This window comes from Paramacrobiotus metropolitanus, unplaced genomic scaffold (assembly GCF_019649055.1).
Source record: "Paramacrobiotus metropolitanus isolate TYO unplaced genomic scaffold, Prichtersi_v1.0 Parri_scaffold0000019, whole genome shotgun sequence".
NCBI classification, from domain to species: Eukaryota; Metazoa; Tardigrada; class Eutardigrada; order Parachela; family Macrobiotidae; genus Paramacrobiotus; species Paramacrobiotus metropolitanus.
The window spans coordinates 1,286,894-1,303,760 of record NW_026570239.1 but is presented as its reverse complement, the minus strand read 5'-3'; the positions used below and the strand labels follow the sequence as shown (position 1 = coordinate 1,303,760).

The 16,867-nt window shown below is 38.6% G+C and overlaps 2 protein-coding genes across 2 annotated transcripts; both read right to left on the bottom strand.

The window, feature by feature from the left end:
* Positions 1-498: 498 nt before the first annotated feature.
* LOC129586091 (GTPase-activating protein skywalker-like) lies at positions 499-12,478 on the bottom strand. The gene is made up of 8 exons (XM_055479098.1): positions 10,850-12,478; positions 9,114-9,229; positions 6,447-6,653; positions 5,584-5,691; positions 3,359-3,449; positions 2,980-3,296; positions 2,065-2,271; positions 499-1,742 (listed from the first exon to the last, which is right to left on the bottom strand). Exons 1-8 carry the CDS (start codon positions 11,226-11,228, stop codon positions 1,434-1,436), a joined length of 1,734 nt encoding a protein of 577 aa, XP_055335073.1. The 5' UTR covers positions 11,229-12,478; the 3' UTR covers positions 499-1,433.
* Positions 12,479-14,734: 2,256 nt separating this feature from the next.
* LOC129586097 (granzyme G-like) lies at positions 14,735-16,654 on the bottom strand. The gene is made up of 4 exons (XM_055479105.1): positions 16,365-16,654; positions 15,934-16,149; positions 15,431-15,729; positions 14,735-15,107 (listed from the first exon to the last, which is right to left on the bottom strand). The coding sequence occupies exons 1-4, from the start codon at positions 16,560-16,562 to the stop codon at positions 14,963-14,965; spliced, it is 858 nt and encodes a 285-aa protein (XP_055335080.1). The 5' UTR covers positions 16,563-16,654; the 3' UTR covers positions 14,735-14,962.
* Positions 16,655-16,867: the final 213 nt, after the last annotated feature.

Sequence of the window (16,867 nt, the reverse complement as noted above, 5' to 3'; positions counted from 1 at the left end):
CCTTCTGCGCTTACCGGTAACCTCATTTTTACTCGTATTATAGTGTCTGATATCGTGCATGGTACAGCCGCATCGGTGCCTGTGTTTGCTATTGACGCCGCTGATGTACAATACATGTACAATGTTATAATATCATTATGAAAGCGTATTGTGATGGACCCGGTCAATCCGGATGATAGATTTTGGCAAAATGTACTTAATAGCAAACAGCTGAAAGGCGCATGCAAGCGTTTCTTCACTTGTGTGCCGATGAAATACACAGCGGAGAATGTGTACAGTACGTATTCGTTTGATGGTTCGTGACAAAGGTTTTTTATAGTTTAACGGCAACAACCCGCTGGAAGTTTTACTTAGTCTTTATTGGTAAGCGTGATCGACATTTTTATTTTCCGTTATTATTATCATTATATCGTTTCAATAAGAGCTGTTCGTACATCTTATATCTTTTGAAGTATCGGCATAATTTATTGCACATTTTAAAAAAATGTATTCTTCATAAGAGAGTTGTTTATTCCACATCGCAGTCCGCTTATTACATGGGCACCATAACGTATCGCACAAAATGACTAGAAACCATTAGGAAAACATTGGCACAAACGAAGAGAAACGGTACAACAGGAACCGGCGGGATCCTGTAAGCGGCCAATGCGGAGCGCACGAATAGACAAAGTAATTAAATCATCACATTTCAACCGTTATTGTGGCGACACACTTTGACTATGGTTTATGTACAAAACAAAATTCAACAACCACCGTGGAATGTTAGTGAACGCACACAAGAAGCAAAATCGGGCCAACGACAATCCACCAACGGCAACACGAAAGCGCAGCGTCAAATTCATCAATCGCATTTTTGTGAAATAGGAACTGTCTTGAATTGTGTGTGCATAAATGAGGGAAACGGCTTTGGTTTCAACGGTAGATTAATCAAAAATCTGCACAGACGAATCACATGTCGACTTCTCCAATTTCTCCCAAATCCAAGAGAAAAATAGTAATCATATGTTTTCCCGGAATTTTTCCAACATTTCGTAGCGATTTTTCCACCCAAAAATAATCATAAATTCCGGGAAAGCTGTCTGCCACAAATGAAGAGAGATCTCCAGACATTCAAAATAAAGAACAATTTCAAAGCTTCGAAATTTCTTTCAGTTTCTCCGCAGTCGTAATTCTGATGCAGAATATATGCTGGATTATTCCGGATTTTTTTTTTGAAAAACAAAATCCGAAATTATTTGGATGATTTCTGTAAATTTTCCCGCGAGCCCGATCAATCCCAAAGTTACTGAACAATTTCTTCCGATATTTGCCAGACAATTCCTGATAAATTCGCCAATTATTGGCCAATTTTCCGAATAAATCCTGATAAATTCAGAAATTACTTGGATAACTTCTGTGATTTTTCGGATTAAATTCAGGATAAATTCGGGGAATTAATTGGCGAATCCGAAGACCTCGACGACGGTGCACTGGAAATCGCCCGACGGCGCATCGGACAGCGGCGGACTGGCGAAGGTGGTGCAGGTCTCGGTGCGGCCCATGGCCAACGTGGAGTCGAAGCGGATGCCGAATCCGCCGCCGCCGCCGATAATCAGACAATTCGAATCGGCCGCCATGAACAGGCAGCTACTCGGACTGGGCGTCACCTCCTTTCCGAGCCCCACCCACTGGTAAATCTTCTGCTCGGGGAATAGCGCGAATAAAAATGATTCACCCGTTCCAAAATAACTCAGATTTTTACCCTGAAAAAATACACGGTTTTCACTCAAAGCATGAAAATTCTTATCTTATTAAACGATATCAAAACGAAATGACACCCGCAAGATTTTAGCCAATGCACTACGATATTGCAGTGTGTGTTCTAGTCTGTGTCATTTATATTTAACCATTTTACACTGCAATTACCAACTGCAATCAACAAGCTTCATGTGCGCATAATTATGAATTTTACAAGTAACATAATTATAATATTTATTATGCTCGTTTGCTGATTATATCTATCCATAATTTTTAATTATAAATTTTCGGAAGGAAACAAACTGCTGCTGCAGATAGCAGACTGACCCCCAGGTGGCGGTTCTCCCAGCTGTGACTGCAGAAGGCCCCGAAGACGTCGCCGGTTTTGGTCTTAACGATGAGGAGGGTCGGCTCGTTATTCCCGCATTGCTGGAAAAAGGTCACCAGACTGACGCCGTGTTCCTCCGACGTGTACAGCAGTGTCGGCTGGCAGATGCGGTGCCGCAACGGCAACCACTGCCACAGACAGTACAGCTGCAAATCATAGGCATGCCGCATGTCAATACCCGCATTCAATACCTTAATACATTTTACAATTTTTTACCGTTCAGAATACCCGCTAAAACTCACCGCAAACTTTAGCGAGTATGTGAAGAAAAAATTCAAAAATAACTGCAAAACAGGCAGTAATAATAATCGAAGAATTTCCCGGTTTATTTGTTATCCAGCATGCGTGCATCTTTGCAAATCATTGTGAAAAATAATCAAAAAACAACTTCATGAAGAAAACTTATTATCGGTATTCTACACAGTAAATCGCAGTACAGTGGCTACAAAGACATAAAACTTAAATAAGAACAGTTCTGAGTACATAATAATCTATGACAAACATAATAAGACGCAAAATATGAATTCAGAAAATTATTATTATAAACGTGTTCTTTTTACCAGTATTATTCAGAAAATTACTGACAAAATCATATTAAAAAATGACCACAAAAAATTGTCCTTAGAGACATATATTATTTTATCAATTTTATTAGATCAAACCAACAATATCAACTGTTCTTGAGCTCACCTAATTTAAAAATGATTAACCGAATTTATTTTACATACAAAAAAATCTATCCCAATTTCTATTTCCCGCAAAATGTATTTTAAAAACTGATAGAAAATCCGGAAAACTTTATACAATATAATTATTATTCAAAAAGTGAAAAACAACATTTTTTAGCGCGTTACCTGGTCTTGATTGAGGATACGGCTGCGCTGTAATAATTCGGCGGGGACGAAAGGCAGCGGGACGCTGAGACTGCGCCGGTGGTGCTCCAGCCCCCGCGGACGGAGGTCGGTGGCGCTGTTCTGGTTGAGGAGATCGGCGGCCGGTGCAGATTTAATAACCTGCTCGTAGTCGCGGATCATCAGCAGGATCTGTTCCTGCGACAGCCGCGAGAAGGCGAAGCCGACTTTCAACAGCTCCGTGCTGCTGCTGTGCGACGGCCATTCGCGGCAGTAACGGGAGATAGACGCCGACAGATTCGGCAGCGATGCCGGTTGGCCTAAAAAAATTTCCAAGCTGTTAGAAAAAATCCGGATGAAATTAAAACCGACAATTATTTACCCGAGTTTCGGTGGAATATTTTCAGTATTGCCAAGGCGCTGCGGAAGAGCACTTTCATGCCTTCGTATAGGTAACAGTCCACGATCCGAATCTACAGAAGATAAATTCTTTAATAATTTATGCCACACATATGTATAAATAAATTTACAAAAATAAAATTTACAAAAATCACCGATAAATAAATGTATAAAATTAAAACAAGATCAAGTAAGAGTGAAAAAAAACGATGCGGCCAGAAAATAGTATTGCAACGAATTATTATTAGACACGAAAGTTTTTAAGACCAGAGCAGACAAACCCATCAGAAGTCGAATCTTTAAAGCCCTTGAACTACATTCTGGCTTGTGAAAACACACGCATCTGGTCACAAAAATAATTCAACTCCTGTTTGTGCATACTGTTCCACCAGCAATGCTAGCGATTCGAGTAATATTTTTTCAAAAACTCTTCTCATTATTCCATCCTTCTAAATTTTAATTGTCTTCCGTGCGATTATTTTCTAAACATTTTTACATAATCTGCCGATAATTTTCTGTTAATTTTGCCATTTTGGCTACCAAAGATTTTCTATGCTTTTATTGATACAAATTTTCACAAGAATTTTTTTCTTCATTTTCTGTTAAATTTGGCAGCCACAATATTGAAGCGAATGCTTATTGAAAAAAAATTCGACACTGCTGTGTCACTGAACGCGAGGAAGACTTGACGTGCTGAATTAATTAAACATAAAAAAACGTGATCAATTAAGCGTTTAGGATCAATACATTACACACGCCGTTAAACCAAGCGGCACGCGGGAACACAATGTTGCCGCACCAGTCCGCTTTAATTTATGGCAACATTTGTGCAATGGAGAACAGCATCACATCCGCTTTGGCAAACATAAGCCAAACATTTGCGCTCAATTTACATTTTGTATTTCGGCCAAATAATGGATTTAATCCAAGCAAAAGTATCTGTTTTTCTACTGACGCCAGCGTTTTATTATAATGCAAAGCGCTGAATATCGCGCCGACATGTGACAAATCCGTCATCGATAGCATAGTACTGCGGCGTCAATGGAATTTCGTATAATATTTGCCGATAAATCGCGTTTTCAAATTTTCCCACGAATCAACAACACAACGAACGCTGATGCATAAATGTCAACTGAATTTCCCCAACCGAGAGTGAAAATTTCCGAAAACTGTAAAATCTTTCCGAAAATTATTATATAGCACTCAATTTTATTTTGCAGATTTTATTGAAGCTTTTCTAACTTGTAAAAAAAAGCCATTATAAACGAAGCCGAAGAATTTTATAATATTAATTACAAAAGATATTTTATCAGGAATAAAAGCATTAAAATATTATTTTAGGAGATGCCGATGCAGTTTATATATAAAGAAATGAACAAAACTAATAAATAAAATTAATTTAATTTTAGAAAATATTATCATCTCAGGAAAAAATCATTTATGTATAGCAAAAATATTATTAATGCATTACATAAATGCTTATTGTTTATTAGATTAGTAATATTGATTAAGTAACAAATTTTATTTCAATAAAAATTTGTCAAGATAAATCAAGCAAAAATATCTGCCAGAAAAAAAGCAATCAGTTAATTTATCACGACTTCCAGAAGATTTTCAATGTGGAAATTCCGGCACGATTTTGTAGTAATGCCAAGATCATTTAAAGGGGAAAAAAATGGCGGTTTGTCTGCTGATAATGATTAATTAAAAAGGGAAAAACGCGCGTGATGTGGAACATGACAAGAGCTTAAAGCCGAACGACGTGACTGACATCTTGGCAGCCGGAATCTCTAACCGCATTTTACATGCCAGTGATGCCACGATGCCGGTGCTCATTAGCCAGTCAAGTACTCACGTCATGAATTAATAATCAGCTTCACTTAAAGGCTGCCGCATTCCTCAACGAAGCACAACACAAATCAACGAACAGAAAATCGAACAGGCACGCAGAAATTTAGCTGTGTAAACAATCACCGAAATCTACAGAAAAATTCCAAAAATCAAAATAAATCCAATTAATTGCACAAATAAATACAGATAAATAGGAACTTAAAATTAAAAATAAAGGCAAATATTACTGAAATAAAGGAATTAAATAATTTACATTAAAGAAAAGACTTTCAGAGAATATAAAATCAAAAAGAAACAGAAAATTAAAAAAGACAATAATTTATTTCGCTCAAAAAATGCTGCAAGAGACCGGCTTACCACGACTTCGAAGGGGAGATCGACGAATATCCATCTGAGCCAGTTATCGAAGAAATCATCGATGGGTGTGGATCCGATGGAATGCAGGATGAAATTGTACACTTTTTTCTGCAAAGCACACACCCATATTTTTATAGATTTATCGTTGATTTATGCTGCCGATAAAATTTCCGTTAATTACATCCCCGTTCAATGTGACCGTCCTCTACGGTCACAAAACATAGCAAGTTGTCTGTGATCGTTGTGATCAAAACAATCACCGAAATTGTTAGCATATTAATTAATTAAAATATTAAAATAAAAATTAAAAACAACCACCGCTGATTTAATAACAGGCACGCATTTCCGGTACAAATGTTTAGAATTTAGAATATTCTATTTAATCTGATACGCAAATAAAATATTTTATTAAAAAAAGTTTTTTAACTTTAATCGTTAAAAGTCGACAAAACTGATGACGGAAATTAATTTCCAACGGGAATAATTTTTATTAAACTGATGAAAATATTTCCCCCATAAATGCATAAAAAATAAATTAACGTTATAGATACTGCTTGTTACAGCAAAATTCCCAATACAAAATGTCACGATCTTCCATAAATATTTATTCTAATTTGTAAATAAATCCAATCTGAATCATTTTATATTTTATCTCAATTTTAAGCGAATTCGTAACCACAAAAAAATTTAGGTTAAACCCTGAAATTACCAATTCAAAAAAATACTAACATTGTGCCAATTCCATTTTACTCCAAAGCCAGCCAGAGTGTTAAACCAACAGCCGTTTACAAAAGATTAAAAGCGCAAGGTCAACTCTGGAGTGGCTGCGTGAAGGGCAACCGCCCGGGTTACTGAAAACTCACCATGCGACGGCGCACCAGCTCGGCGACGGTGTGGGAGGCGGAGCGGCTGGCGTGTAATGATTCGCCGGTGAAGCGGCGCGGGACAGTGCGCGGCCGCAGCAGGGCGTCCACGCAGGCGAACACCTGCGCCTCGTCCTCGATAAAGTGCAGGAGAAGCGCCGTCACCGGGTACAGCACCGGGGCGAACGTGATCGCCGGCTGGTTAGCCTGTCAAATTAAATATTAATTCTATTAAGCAACATATTAATAAGAACACATTAATAATTCTATTAATTAATAATTCTATACAAAATTCTGTTCAACAATACCTTTAACGTATAAAAAACCATGTCTCGAGGAAATCAAATATTTGTTTAACGGAGTGGATAGTTTAAATGAAGTTTTGCTGTTGTGATTAATATAGCGTGTTCCTTTCTTTATTACCATAACTATGCGATGATTATTAATAAAAACGGATAGATTAATGAATATTTGTTACGCTCATTTAGTAGTCGCCGCTTAGAAATACTAATGATATCTGTCACCGCACTGCGCCATCGCACTACGTTTGCTCAGGAATCTCGAAATATTTAGAAGGTTATTATTCTCAGGTTTCTTAGAAACCGAAGAAACCTAACAAATGTGGCAAGGAAAAAACAATAAAATCTTGATAGCAGTAAATAAAAAAGCAAAAGAAATCAAGAAATCGCTGGCTTCATAAATTAAAATGACCAGTTAAAAAACAAATTAAAAATTCACAGAAATTTATTTTGAATTTTAAGATAATCGGTTTTCTTTTTTTGCGCTGACAATTCGTTGATTTATTTTCGATGTTTAAAAGGATATTTTTCAAAATCGTTCAGGTGACGTGTTTTCAAAATCGTTCAGGTGACGTGGACAAGTGAAAATAACCCGTTTTCTTCCCAGAAACTGATATTCCCCAACGGTGCTATTTTTGTCCTTTACGATATTATTTACATTACCGGCGAAATCGGAGCAACACGCAGAAGAAGCATTATTCGGTCATCTTCGATCGCTCTAATGTATTCGAATTTTTCCCCGCATTTTTTTTTAGGTTTTAAATGACCTTATCCTTAAATTATTAATTACAGCAATGTATTACATATAACTCACACATTCCCCACACTATATATTTAATATTTTTATTTACTTTTTATTTGAAATTAATTTACATTTGTATTATTCGATTTCTTTTTTATTCACCATTTAAAAACATTTCCACCTATTCAAAGGAATTATCAGACGTCCCGCGATTTTATTTTTTCGATTTACAAAAAGCATTTTCTAAAATCGTTCAGGTGGCGTGGAACAGCTCAAGATAACCCACTTTTCTTCCCGAAACCGTTATTCCTCAACCGGTGCGCCTTTTGTCCTTCTACGCTATTATTTGCACACATCCCGCGGAATCGGAGCAACACGCGAAGGAAGCATTATTCCGTTTTCATCCCGTCCCATTCAATCGCGCACTCTCTTCTCCGCACCCACATTTTTCTCGGGGATTATTTACACTTGTCAGCCACACATCTGCAACGTCTCCCCCCGGAGCGCCCGGGCGCCACTGGAGAGCAATCGTTACCGACCCCAATGTATTCAACGAGCGCGCACGCGTAAATCAATAGGCGCCCAAAATAAACGCAGTGTTTTTCGGGCGCCAGCATCGTTTCCGGCCGCTCGCAGTCGGATTAACCAGTGCTCTGAATGTCAAAGTGAAGAAATTCAACCAAACCGCTCTCCTGACGCACTCAACGCCGGCTGTCTTAAACGCCAAATAAGGCCAGGACATAAACCTTATCCCTCAACAATGGTTAGAAAAGGAGAAATGCTCTGTCATCCTGTTGACGGGAAAAATATGGGACGGCCAGCAATTAAAGGTGTATTTTTGGCGGCTTTTTTCTGCCGGCTATCATTTTTCTGTGCCGTTTTTCCAGCCGCACGAAAATTAATAATAGGCGCAAAAAGGAGAATTAAAAGAGCGGATTTTAACGGTTCATCATTTTCATCCGGTTTGGCAGATTCACAAACAATTACGCGTGCATTACGGGTGAATGCAAGAGAAAATTCGCTGCTCGTTCTACCGTATTTAATATGTAGGTCATTTCCAACAAGAATATTTAACAATTATTAAATTAAATGACATAAATTGTTCTGGTTCAAATAAAAGTGTCCCATTAAAGAAAATAAATCCCGCTAGCCAGCATTTTAATTGATTATTGTCCAAATAATTTCTGTATAATAATTGTTTAAGGCATATTTTTTTTCGATTATTGAAAAATAAATTGCAGCAAGACGGTATTTTATTTTTATTGACTGAAAAATATTTGATGAACCTATTTAAACTGGCATTAAATTTCTAAATAGTTTTAGCTATTTTAAAAATTAACAGCAAAATATTTCAGCACTTTTATTCGCTAATACAAATTTATTAATTCCAGCTATTTTCTGCAATTTGATTTCAAAAAATATTGAGAGTAAAAACTTAAGAACTATTTACGGAATTCCAAGAAAAAGCAGTGGATTTATGGCGGAGTCGGTGAATGAGGTGTGAATGGCAAATGTTTAGGTACGATTAGCAATGTAAATGAATTGTCAAGTGCGCCACGGCGCAGCGTCAGCGGCAAAAAATGCCGACGCGGTCAGACTCCGCTGGCATTCAGCGGGAGCACTTACCTCGATCATTGTCAGCACTTTCTGGCAGCGGTAGCGTCCTTCGTCGTTCAGGTGGTACGTGTTGGTCATGGCCGCGTCGCAGAACACCGGCAGCGGAATGGTGCGCTGTCCACTACCTGCACAACCACTCACACATTTTATTACAATTATCTATTCAATAAACAAAAATTAAAAATAAATTTCTATTTTAATAATAATTCAGTGCACTAAATGAAATAATGCAACAGTCTTCCAATTATATCCATATTTTTTTTTTAATTTAAAAAATGTAAGTCTTTAATCTAATTTGTAAAAATAAATTTTTTATAAGTGTCGATCGACAGAATTATTCGAACACAAATTATAGCAAAAAAATTCAGTTACTTTTTACGATCAGTTTTTACTGTTTGATTTGTCGATTTATTTTAAATGTTTACATATTATTTTTTTTACAATTTTACTTCGCAGTTCAATCTTTAATTCTTGCAAAAATCATAAAATCTACTGGCAACTAGGCAAGCACATCTCGACGTGCCTTTATTGACATTTAAAAATTCATGAATTCAGAATTGTTACGGTTTAATTAATTTGTTTATTTTAAAAAAATTTCTTCTGAAAACGGCGTTTTTAATTTTATTGTCCTCAATTTGTTCTGCATATTTATATTTTTATTCCCCCAAATTTCTATTGGAAACTCGAAAAGAAAATCATAAAAATTTCACGATCGATGAATCGTGAAAAATCCGTTTTTAACGCGCGTAAATATTGATCATACCCCGCTAAATAAACCATCGGCAAGTGTATCAGCGGGGAAATAAAAATTTAATTGTCCTTGTAACAGTGTGTCATGATTGCACGGATGCGTTCAAGGTGGCACATTTTACATTTACACACATACACACTCGACAGTCAACGGTAAATACGATGGTCGCTGATTGTTTTTATTGATGTGGACACACATCGCGCGTTATCGCGCTGACACTGTAAAAAGGCTCTTTATGTGTGTTATCGAAGTAGGATGAAATCGGCGATGATGACACTGACACCGTAATTCCGCGCGCCAACAACACTTTCACCTGCGGTTGCGCGCGCCCAACAGCGGAAATTCAATCGACTGGTCAGTGTGTTAGCGTGAGTCGGAAAACCGGAAATTTCAGTGCAAACACCGAGATGCCGCCGCAAACTCTAAGTTAAATAATTTTTTACACGCTTCGTTGCCGTATGTCAATTTTCCGAACCGTCTAGACGGTCAAAAAATTCTGACGACACAATTCTAAATAATCTCACTGTCTCTTTAAAAAAATAAATTCGAAAAATACCTCAAACATTCGAGAAAAAAATAAAAATAACAATTCCTCGAAAATTAATTCAGAAATACCCTTTAAAAACAAATCCTTCTAAAATGGTCGGAAACCAATTTCTAAAAAACCGAAAGCATATCCAAAATTCGACGATACAATTCCGAATTATTTCACGACTTTTAAAAAAAAATTAACTTTAAAAAATTCGAAAAGTCGAAAAAGAATTTTAAAAAAAGTGGAAAAAAAATAAATAAAAATTTAAACATTCTACGTAAGAAAACAGCAGTCATAGCTACAATTTTCACAAAATTACTGGACAAATCATTTTAAAACATGACAATTTTAAAATACATTTTTTTTTAATAAACCTTACGACTTTAAATATGGGAAAAAGGTGGATAGATCCACAAAAAAATTTACAGGAAAATTTTAAAATAAATTTCCACTCTGACTCACCTTCCTGTTTACGGTAGGCATCGGGGAGATTATCCCGATAAAACTGCACCGAATGCTGCCAGTCACTGTCCGACGTCAGCCGCTTAGCCAACTGCATCCACAGATGCGCGCGGATAATATGATTCGGGCCCCAATTAGCGTCGCGAATGAACTTCTTGGCCGGATTGACGTTGCTGTTCTTCAGCAGGCGCTCCAACTGCCCCTTGTCCGTGTCGCCGCCGCCCCCGCCCCCGGCGACCGCGCCATTACCCTGCAGGAATTTCCGCTGGTAATCCTTCTCCACCGTCCCGTACCCCAGCGATAACGTCGATTTATTCGGCACCTCCCCGTTACTGAAGAGCGCGCGGGCCGCCGCCCCGTCCAACGGTGATTCCGGCATCGGAAAAAAAATTATAACAAAAAATAAACCCCGAGAAATTCGGTGGGGAATAAAATGGAAAATAAATCAGCAAAATTCCAACAAAAATCAAAGGAAAATTCAGTCCCCCAATTTGGGGCGAGGATTTTTGCACCGGTGTTGACGATCAATGGGAGAGTTTTTATCCAGAAAATTAGAGTGATGAAGGATGAATAAGATTCAGAAAAATAATCCGGGATAAGTGTTGCACCGGCGCGTACAGCGTCGCCCCCAGAGAGGGGTGTCTTGTCAGGGGGGACAATGCACCCCGCGCGGCCAGCGCCTGGTCACCGAGGTTTTCTTGACAGAAACGGTCATTATCGCGTCATACTACACAGAAACATTTTGTTCTCCTCAAGCGTGAAGAGAAACCGACGTTAACCGCGACGATTAAACGCCTGTAGTAAATATCGCCCGCGGCGGGAATAATTCCGCATTATGATCAACGCCACTAAAACGCCAAAACCACAACACACCGAACCTGTCGCGTATCAACCGCTCAGGTGAAAATATCAACCCAACACTGGAGAAAATTCCAGAAACAGATCAACAGAAAAAAACAGGGTGGAAAAAAACGATGAAGGGATTTCTAAGACGCGACAAGCGCCAAAAATTGATCAATAACTGACGCGTCGAAAACGGGCAATTGCACAGCATGTGATGGACGAGCAGCTACAGGGAAGTTGTACACTTGCGCTGTGAAACACCGCCCCGGTTTTGCGGTTGCTGAGCGAGGCGAGATTATTGTGTTTTTGCGGAGTCAGGTACTTTGGATTGTGTCCAAATAAATCGGCTTGTCGAGAGTCGTGGAGGAGACTGGAGTGTTTGCAGGATATCGGCTATAAATAGGGGCTTAATGGGCTTGTGCTCTGGTTTTCACTGTAGCAAGTGGAGCGTGACGCGCGCTGCATGGGTAAATACACAAGTATTAAAGTACTACAGCGGCGGATGCATAATTAACGGATGCGTCAGAGATGGGCGGGAGCGGATTACTCAGCGTCTTGCGGATCCGCGATGCTGGTCTTTTTATTTTACTGCGTACCGGCATCTGCGCATTTCCTCCGCTTTTAATCCTCCGTGGAAAAACAGGAGCGGGATGATGATTTACTTATTTTTGCTGCGGATGCTACTTGGTAATTATTGCTGCATGACGAATTGCTGGAGTATGCTGACGCTTTTCCGTCTGTGGTTATGAATTTGGGATTTATTATCATGCGATGCAGTGATCAGCTGCAGTGAAATAAATGCAGTAATAACGCTATTGTTGTTCGTTCGAAGATAAGCCATGGAGTGCTTAGTGCTTACTACGGTTTCCCCAAAAACTTAGCTATTTATTTTGGAAGTGCAGTTTGAATTATCTTATCGTTTTGTGCCTAAAATTTGTATGGAAGCATTTGAGAGTAAACTCGCAGTTATCGTCCGTATTTAGAAGTTACGTAGAAATACTTGACCGCGGGCAAAGGTCATTGCTTCAGATACGTACATACAGTCTTACAAATATACGATTAGATGTTAGGTACGTACCATATCGTTAAGAATGTCTTAAGTAGTAAACAAATTAAAATATGTTACGATTTTTTATAAAGTATGATGTTTTATATTCAAAACAGCTTTCAACGTTATTAAATATGCCTAACGCGCATTATAGCGCCTGCAACAATTAAATTTCCTGGCTTTATTACATAATTACGATATTTGCTGCTTTATCATGATAAAGATCAATTGCAATTCGATCGTATACTCGTACGTATTGCTAGTGCTCATAAACCGTTCGTGTTTTTCAGCGCGTGCATAATACATGTACAACCGGCCGAGAAAAAGAAAACTTTGTGAATGTTTTGTACCGCCATTCTAATTAAGTGATTTGTGAATGTTAACCCTTTCACGTATTAAAATACAATTACACGGTCGTGAGTGTACAGTATCATAATACTGTATCATTAATATGGGCCGGGAACAATTAGTGGATAACAAGATTCATTAACTGCGTGCACGTATCCGTTTACATTGTAATGTGGCATGCATTCTAAATTTTAATGCGGCACCTTCTGCGTGATATACAACTCCGACATTATGATGGCGGTACTGAACGGAAAGCTTGATAAAATACCGTGACCTTAAAGGTAGTGGAAATAATTTCCAATAGGCTATAACGTACGCTAAAGCAGACATCTAGTACATATTTTATTAAGCAAAAAAGGAAGCACGACGGTATTGATTGGCTGCATATGGTCGACTAGTGGGCTTCCCAGGCGGGTCTGGGCTGGGTGGGCGGCTGGACGGGGATGGGGGTCTTGTGCTAGTTGACGAAGATGTCCTGGAAAGAGGGCGCTACGCGTTGGCAGGCGTCGGCCGCCTGTCGGTAGCTCTCGGCCGCCACGTGACTGTTGCCGATCATGTCGTGGAAGACGGCCTTCGATCGTCCCTTTCGCTACCGTAGGGTACGTAGTACGTGCACGTTCTTCATTAAGAAAGTGTAGGTGGTCACCTATTTACCAGCACTCGTATATATTGCACACGTCGATTGTGTATACGTTATATACGTCCCGGCCGTGTAAATTAGAGACGTAAATTAGAGAGTATGTCATATAATAAATGTTTATGTGTTGCAAGGATTGCACATCGCTCGATTATGAAAACAATTTTAAACACAAAGTACTACAGGAATCAATAAGTTGTCGCAAAATTAAAATAATGATAATTTGATGAATGTGCTCGTAAAATTCAATCTTAATTGCTTACCGATAAAAGCTAATTTCTAAAGGGGTAAAAAATTATTAATTCAGATTGACAATTACTGTATAAGGCCATAAACGGTATAAGCAGCATTCAGTGCGTTACATTTTGGCACTACCATACGTCCTGTGCACGACTTTTCCCGGCACTACTTTTCGTTCCTATCGCTACATTGCTGCTCCAGCTAGCCGTAGTCGAGTATGCTTTTTTACTAAGTATTATAACTTCGATTACGGCGACTCGTTAAGCCACACCGACTTGGTTAAAACTCCTATCTAAATTTCTGCAAATAATTTTAATTATTAGTGCTTTCACTTCTATAGTCCGCATAACGCAATTATAGATTGCCTTCGAAATTATTAATTTCCGCGGATATAGACTCGAAAAACTAGGGTATGTTGACAATAATATTATTCAGCCGTTTTGTTTGCAGAGTTATATGTACTGCAAAAAGCTCCTGGAAATTTTTTCCGGTTTTGAAGAAAACAGGAAAAACGTAGCGCACAGAGTCAATGGTGGAATAATTTGCAAGGGAGTAAACGAAGCGAATTTATACATGATAGTGTTGCGCAATGGCACCTGTAGCGTACCCAGTTAAAAGTACATACTACATACTGAAAAGCACCGAAGGAATCCGAATGCTAACAACGCGAGGAGGAACAACCAACGCAATTAAGCGCTCAATCATATTCCAGAGTTTATGCCATTTCAGTTTGCTTTACGTACAGTACAGTAACGAACTCTTCGACGTACAGAGTTGCATTCGTTCTTTAAGCTTTTTTCGCAGCGCACGCAGACAACAGATAAAATTACGTATTCTGATAGCTGAAACGGCAAATTTCAATATTGCATAGTAAAGCTACGAATGAGTGCGTGCAAAACTACATGAACTTTATAATACGAAAATAAGAAAATAAGTGATTGCGTTGCTTTAATATTTGGTTCAAAATCTGTAAGTTTTGCAGCAACAGGAAGGTTGCTTAAAAGCTGTTATAAAGGCAGTTGAATCCGGTGCACATGGTGATTGAGCAAGAGTTTGGATTTCTCAGTGGATCAGCAATAAATTCAGCGTACTCTCTAACGTCGACATGCGCAGCTACCACCTGGTTGTTCCTTAATCCAACACTAAAAATTAATATTGGCATATGTTTTACAAACGTTTATATTGATCACATTAAAGAAATAATAAAACGCATTAAACATTCCAACACTAGCACAATATACTGTACACTGGTCAGGGCGGTTGCTCGTGCCGGTACCTGCCCAACTTTTACATTTTCTGTAGTCACCGTATGTAGCTCAAAGCGTCCAGACATAAACATCATAATTATATCACCAGCTCTACTGGTATCTGCTCTTACAACATGACACCTGACTGTTGCAAAACTATTTATCTTTTCACCCCAATCTGTAAGCGGCTTAGCTGTTTCCCGCCTACTGGTACTTACTTATAAGAGTGTACACCAAATACCCGCAACTCGCCATTAACATCACACATCACGGGGCCGCCACTGTCTCCATGGTCTGGACTGGCGGCATCCTGGCTGCAAATATTCTTCAACGAGAACTTGGGCTCCAGTTCCTGGCACAGGGATATTTCTTGCGGCGTTACGGTCATCTGCTGGAGTCTCGGTTTCACCCTCAAGTAGCCATCGGATCCCCAGCCAATCAGCAAACAGGGGCCTGCCATAGACGATCCTGGTGCCGCCAGAATGGCCGGAGTTATCTGCATCGTAAAGGGCACACCCTGGAGAGAGATCATTTTTTTATAATAATGTATTAAAATGAATGAACAAAGATAATAATTAAATAAATATAAATACATAAATAAACAAATAAATAAATAAATAAATAAATAAATAAATAAATAAATAAATAAATAAATAAATAAATAAATAAATAAATAAATTAATTAATTAATTAATTAATTAATTATTATTTTAGTACGTACGGACTCCAGCTCCATTATACATATGTCATGAAGGTGTTTTTTGTAGTGCACTTGTGGAAAACAGGAAACATCTTTGACTCTAATGGCCACTTGACCAACCTCCTGCTGCGAAACGTCGTGTTTACCAAACACACACCGCATTCTCCTGGATTTCGTTTTCAGGAATTTGAATTTCCGGCACACGTGTGCCGCAGTAAGCACCTGGTGTGCGTTAAGCTAGAGCAATGCTGAAGGTCAGGTTAGGCGACGAAAATTTAGAAACCGCAAAAAAGCACGTTGTTACGAAAAATTACTAATTGATTGTACGTAAGTTTACAATTATTATGACTGTGTAATTCTAAACCGAGTCAAAGATTTACAAATTAGTGGATCAATTACGCAAAAAGTCTACTCTAGGTAATTTGTTTGACATATTACTCGTACTAGCTTACCAAAGTGCCACCGGACACGTGCTCAAAATCATTAGGCGAGTACTCTGCCTGGATGGTGACCATCCACGTATAGTGATGAGGTGTCGCTTCATGACCGTTCCGAATCTGCAGAGAGTTTGGATGATCCGGTAATACAGTAATGGGATGGACGAAAGTAACTAAAAATGCCATGGAAAAACTGGTTGCAATAACGTCCATGATTGTTCCCAACAATACAAAAGGAAATAACTCGCACTATGGTAATAAGGTATTACGAAGTACGAATATGGTAAAAGCGAAATCTAAGTCCTGCAAAGTAACTTTTAATATGTTGTTAGCTACAATGGTAGTTGTTTGATATTTAGGCTGGGCAGAGGGCTTACGCAACGTTAGAAAATAAAATATGATGTAACTACTGATCGGCATGTAACATGTTTATTGAGTAACGCTTCTGGATTTGCTTTGTGGTGCGAAGCGTTTCCTATGCCATTTCATTCATGACAGCGCTGCTTTTTGTCCTATTG

Bases quoted from the DNA above. Each gene is read 5' to 3' on its own strand.
- LOC129586091 (XM_055479098.1), bottom strand. From the start codon at position 11,228: ATGCCGGAATCACCGTTGGACGGGGCGGCGGCCCGCGCGCTCTTCAGT. The intron at 3,297-3,358 runs GTAAATAATTGT...AAATTTTTTTAG, and splicing joins AATATTCCACCGAAACTCGG to GCCAACCGGCATCGCTGCCG. The intron at 2,272-2,979 runs GTAACGCGCTAA...TATGATTTGCAG, and splicing joins GTATCCTCAATCAAGACCAG to CTGTACTGTCTGTGGCAGTG.
- LOC129586097 (XM_055479105.1), bottom strand. From the start codon at position 16,562: ATGGACGTTATTGCAACCAGTTTTTCCATGGCATTTTTAGTTACTTTC. The intron at 16,150-16,364 runs GTAAGCTAGTAC...GCATTGCTCTAG, and splicing joins ACGTGTCCGGTGGCACTTTG to CTTAACGCACACCAGGTGCT. The intron at 15,108-15,430 runs GTAAGTACCAGT...ATTAATTTTTAG, and splicing joins TTTGGTGTACACTCTTATAA to TGTTGGATTAAGGAACAACC.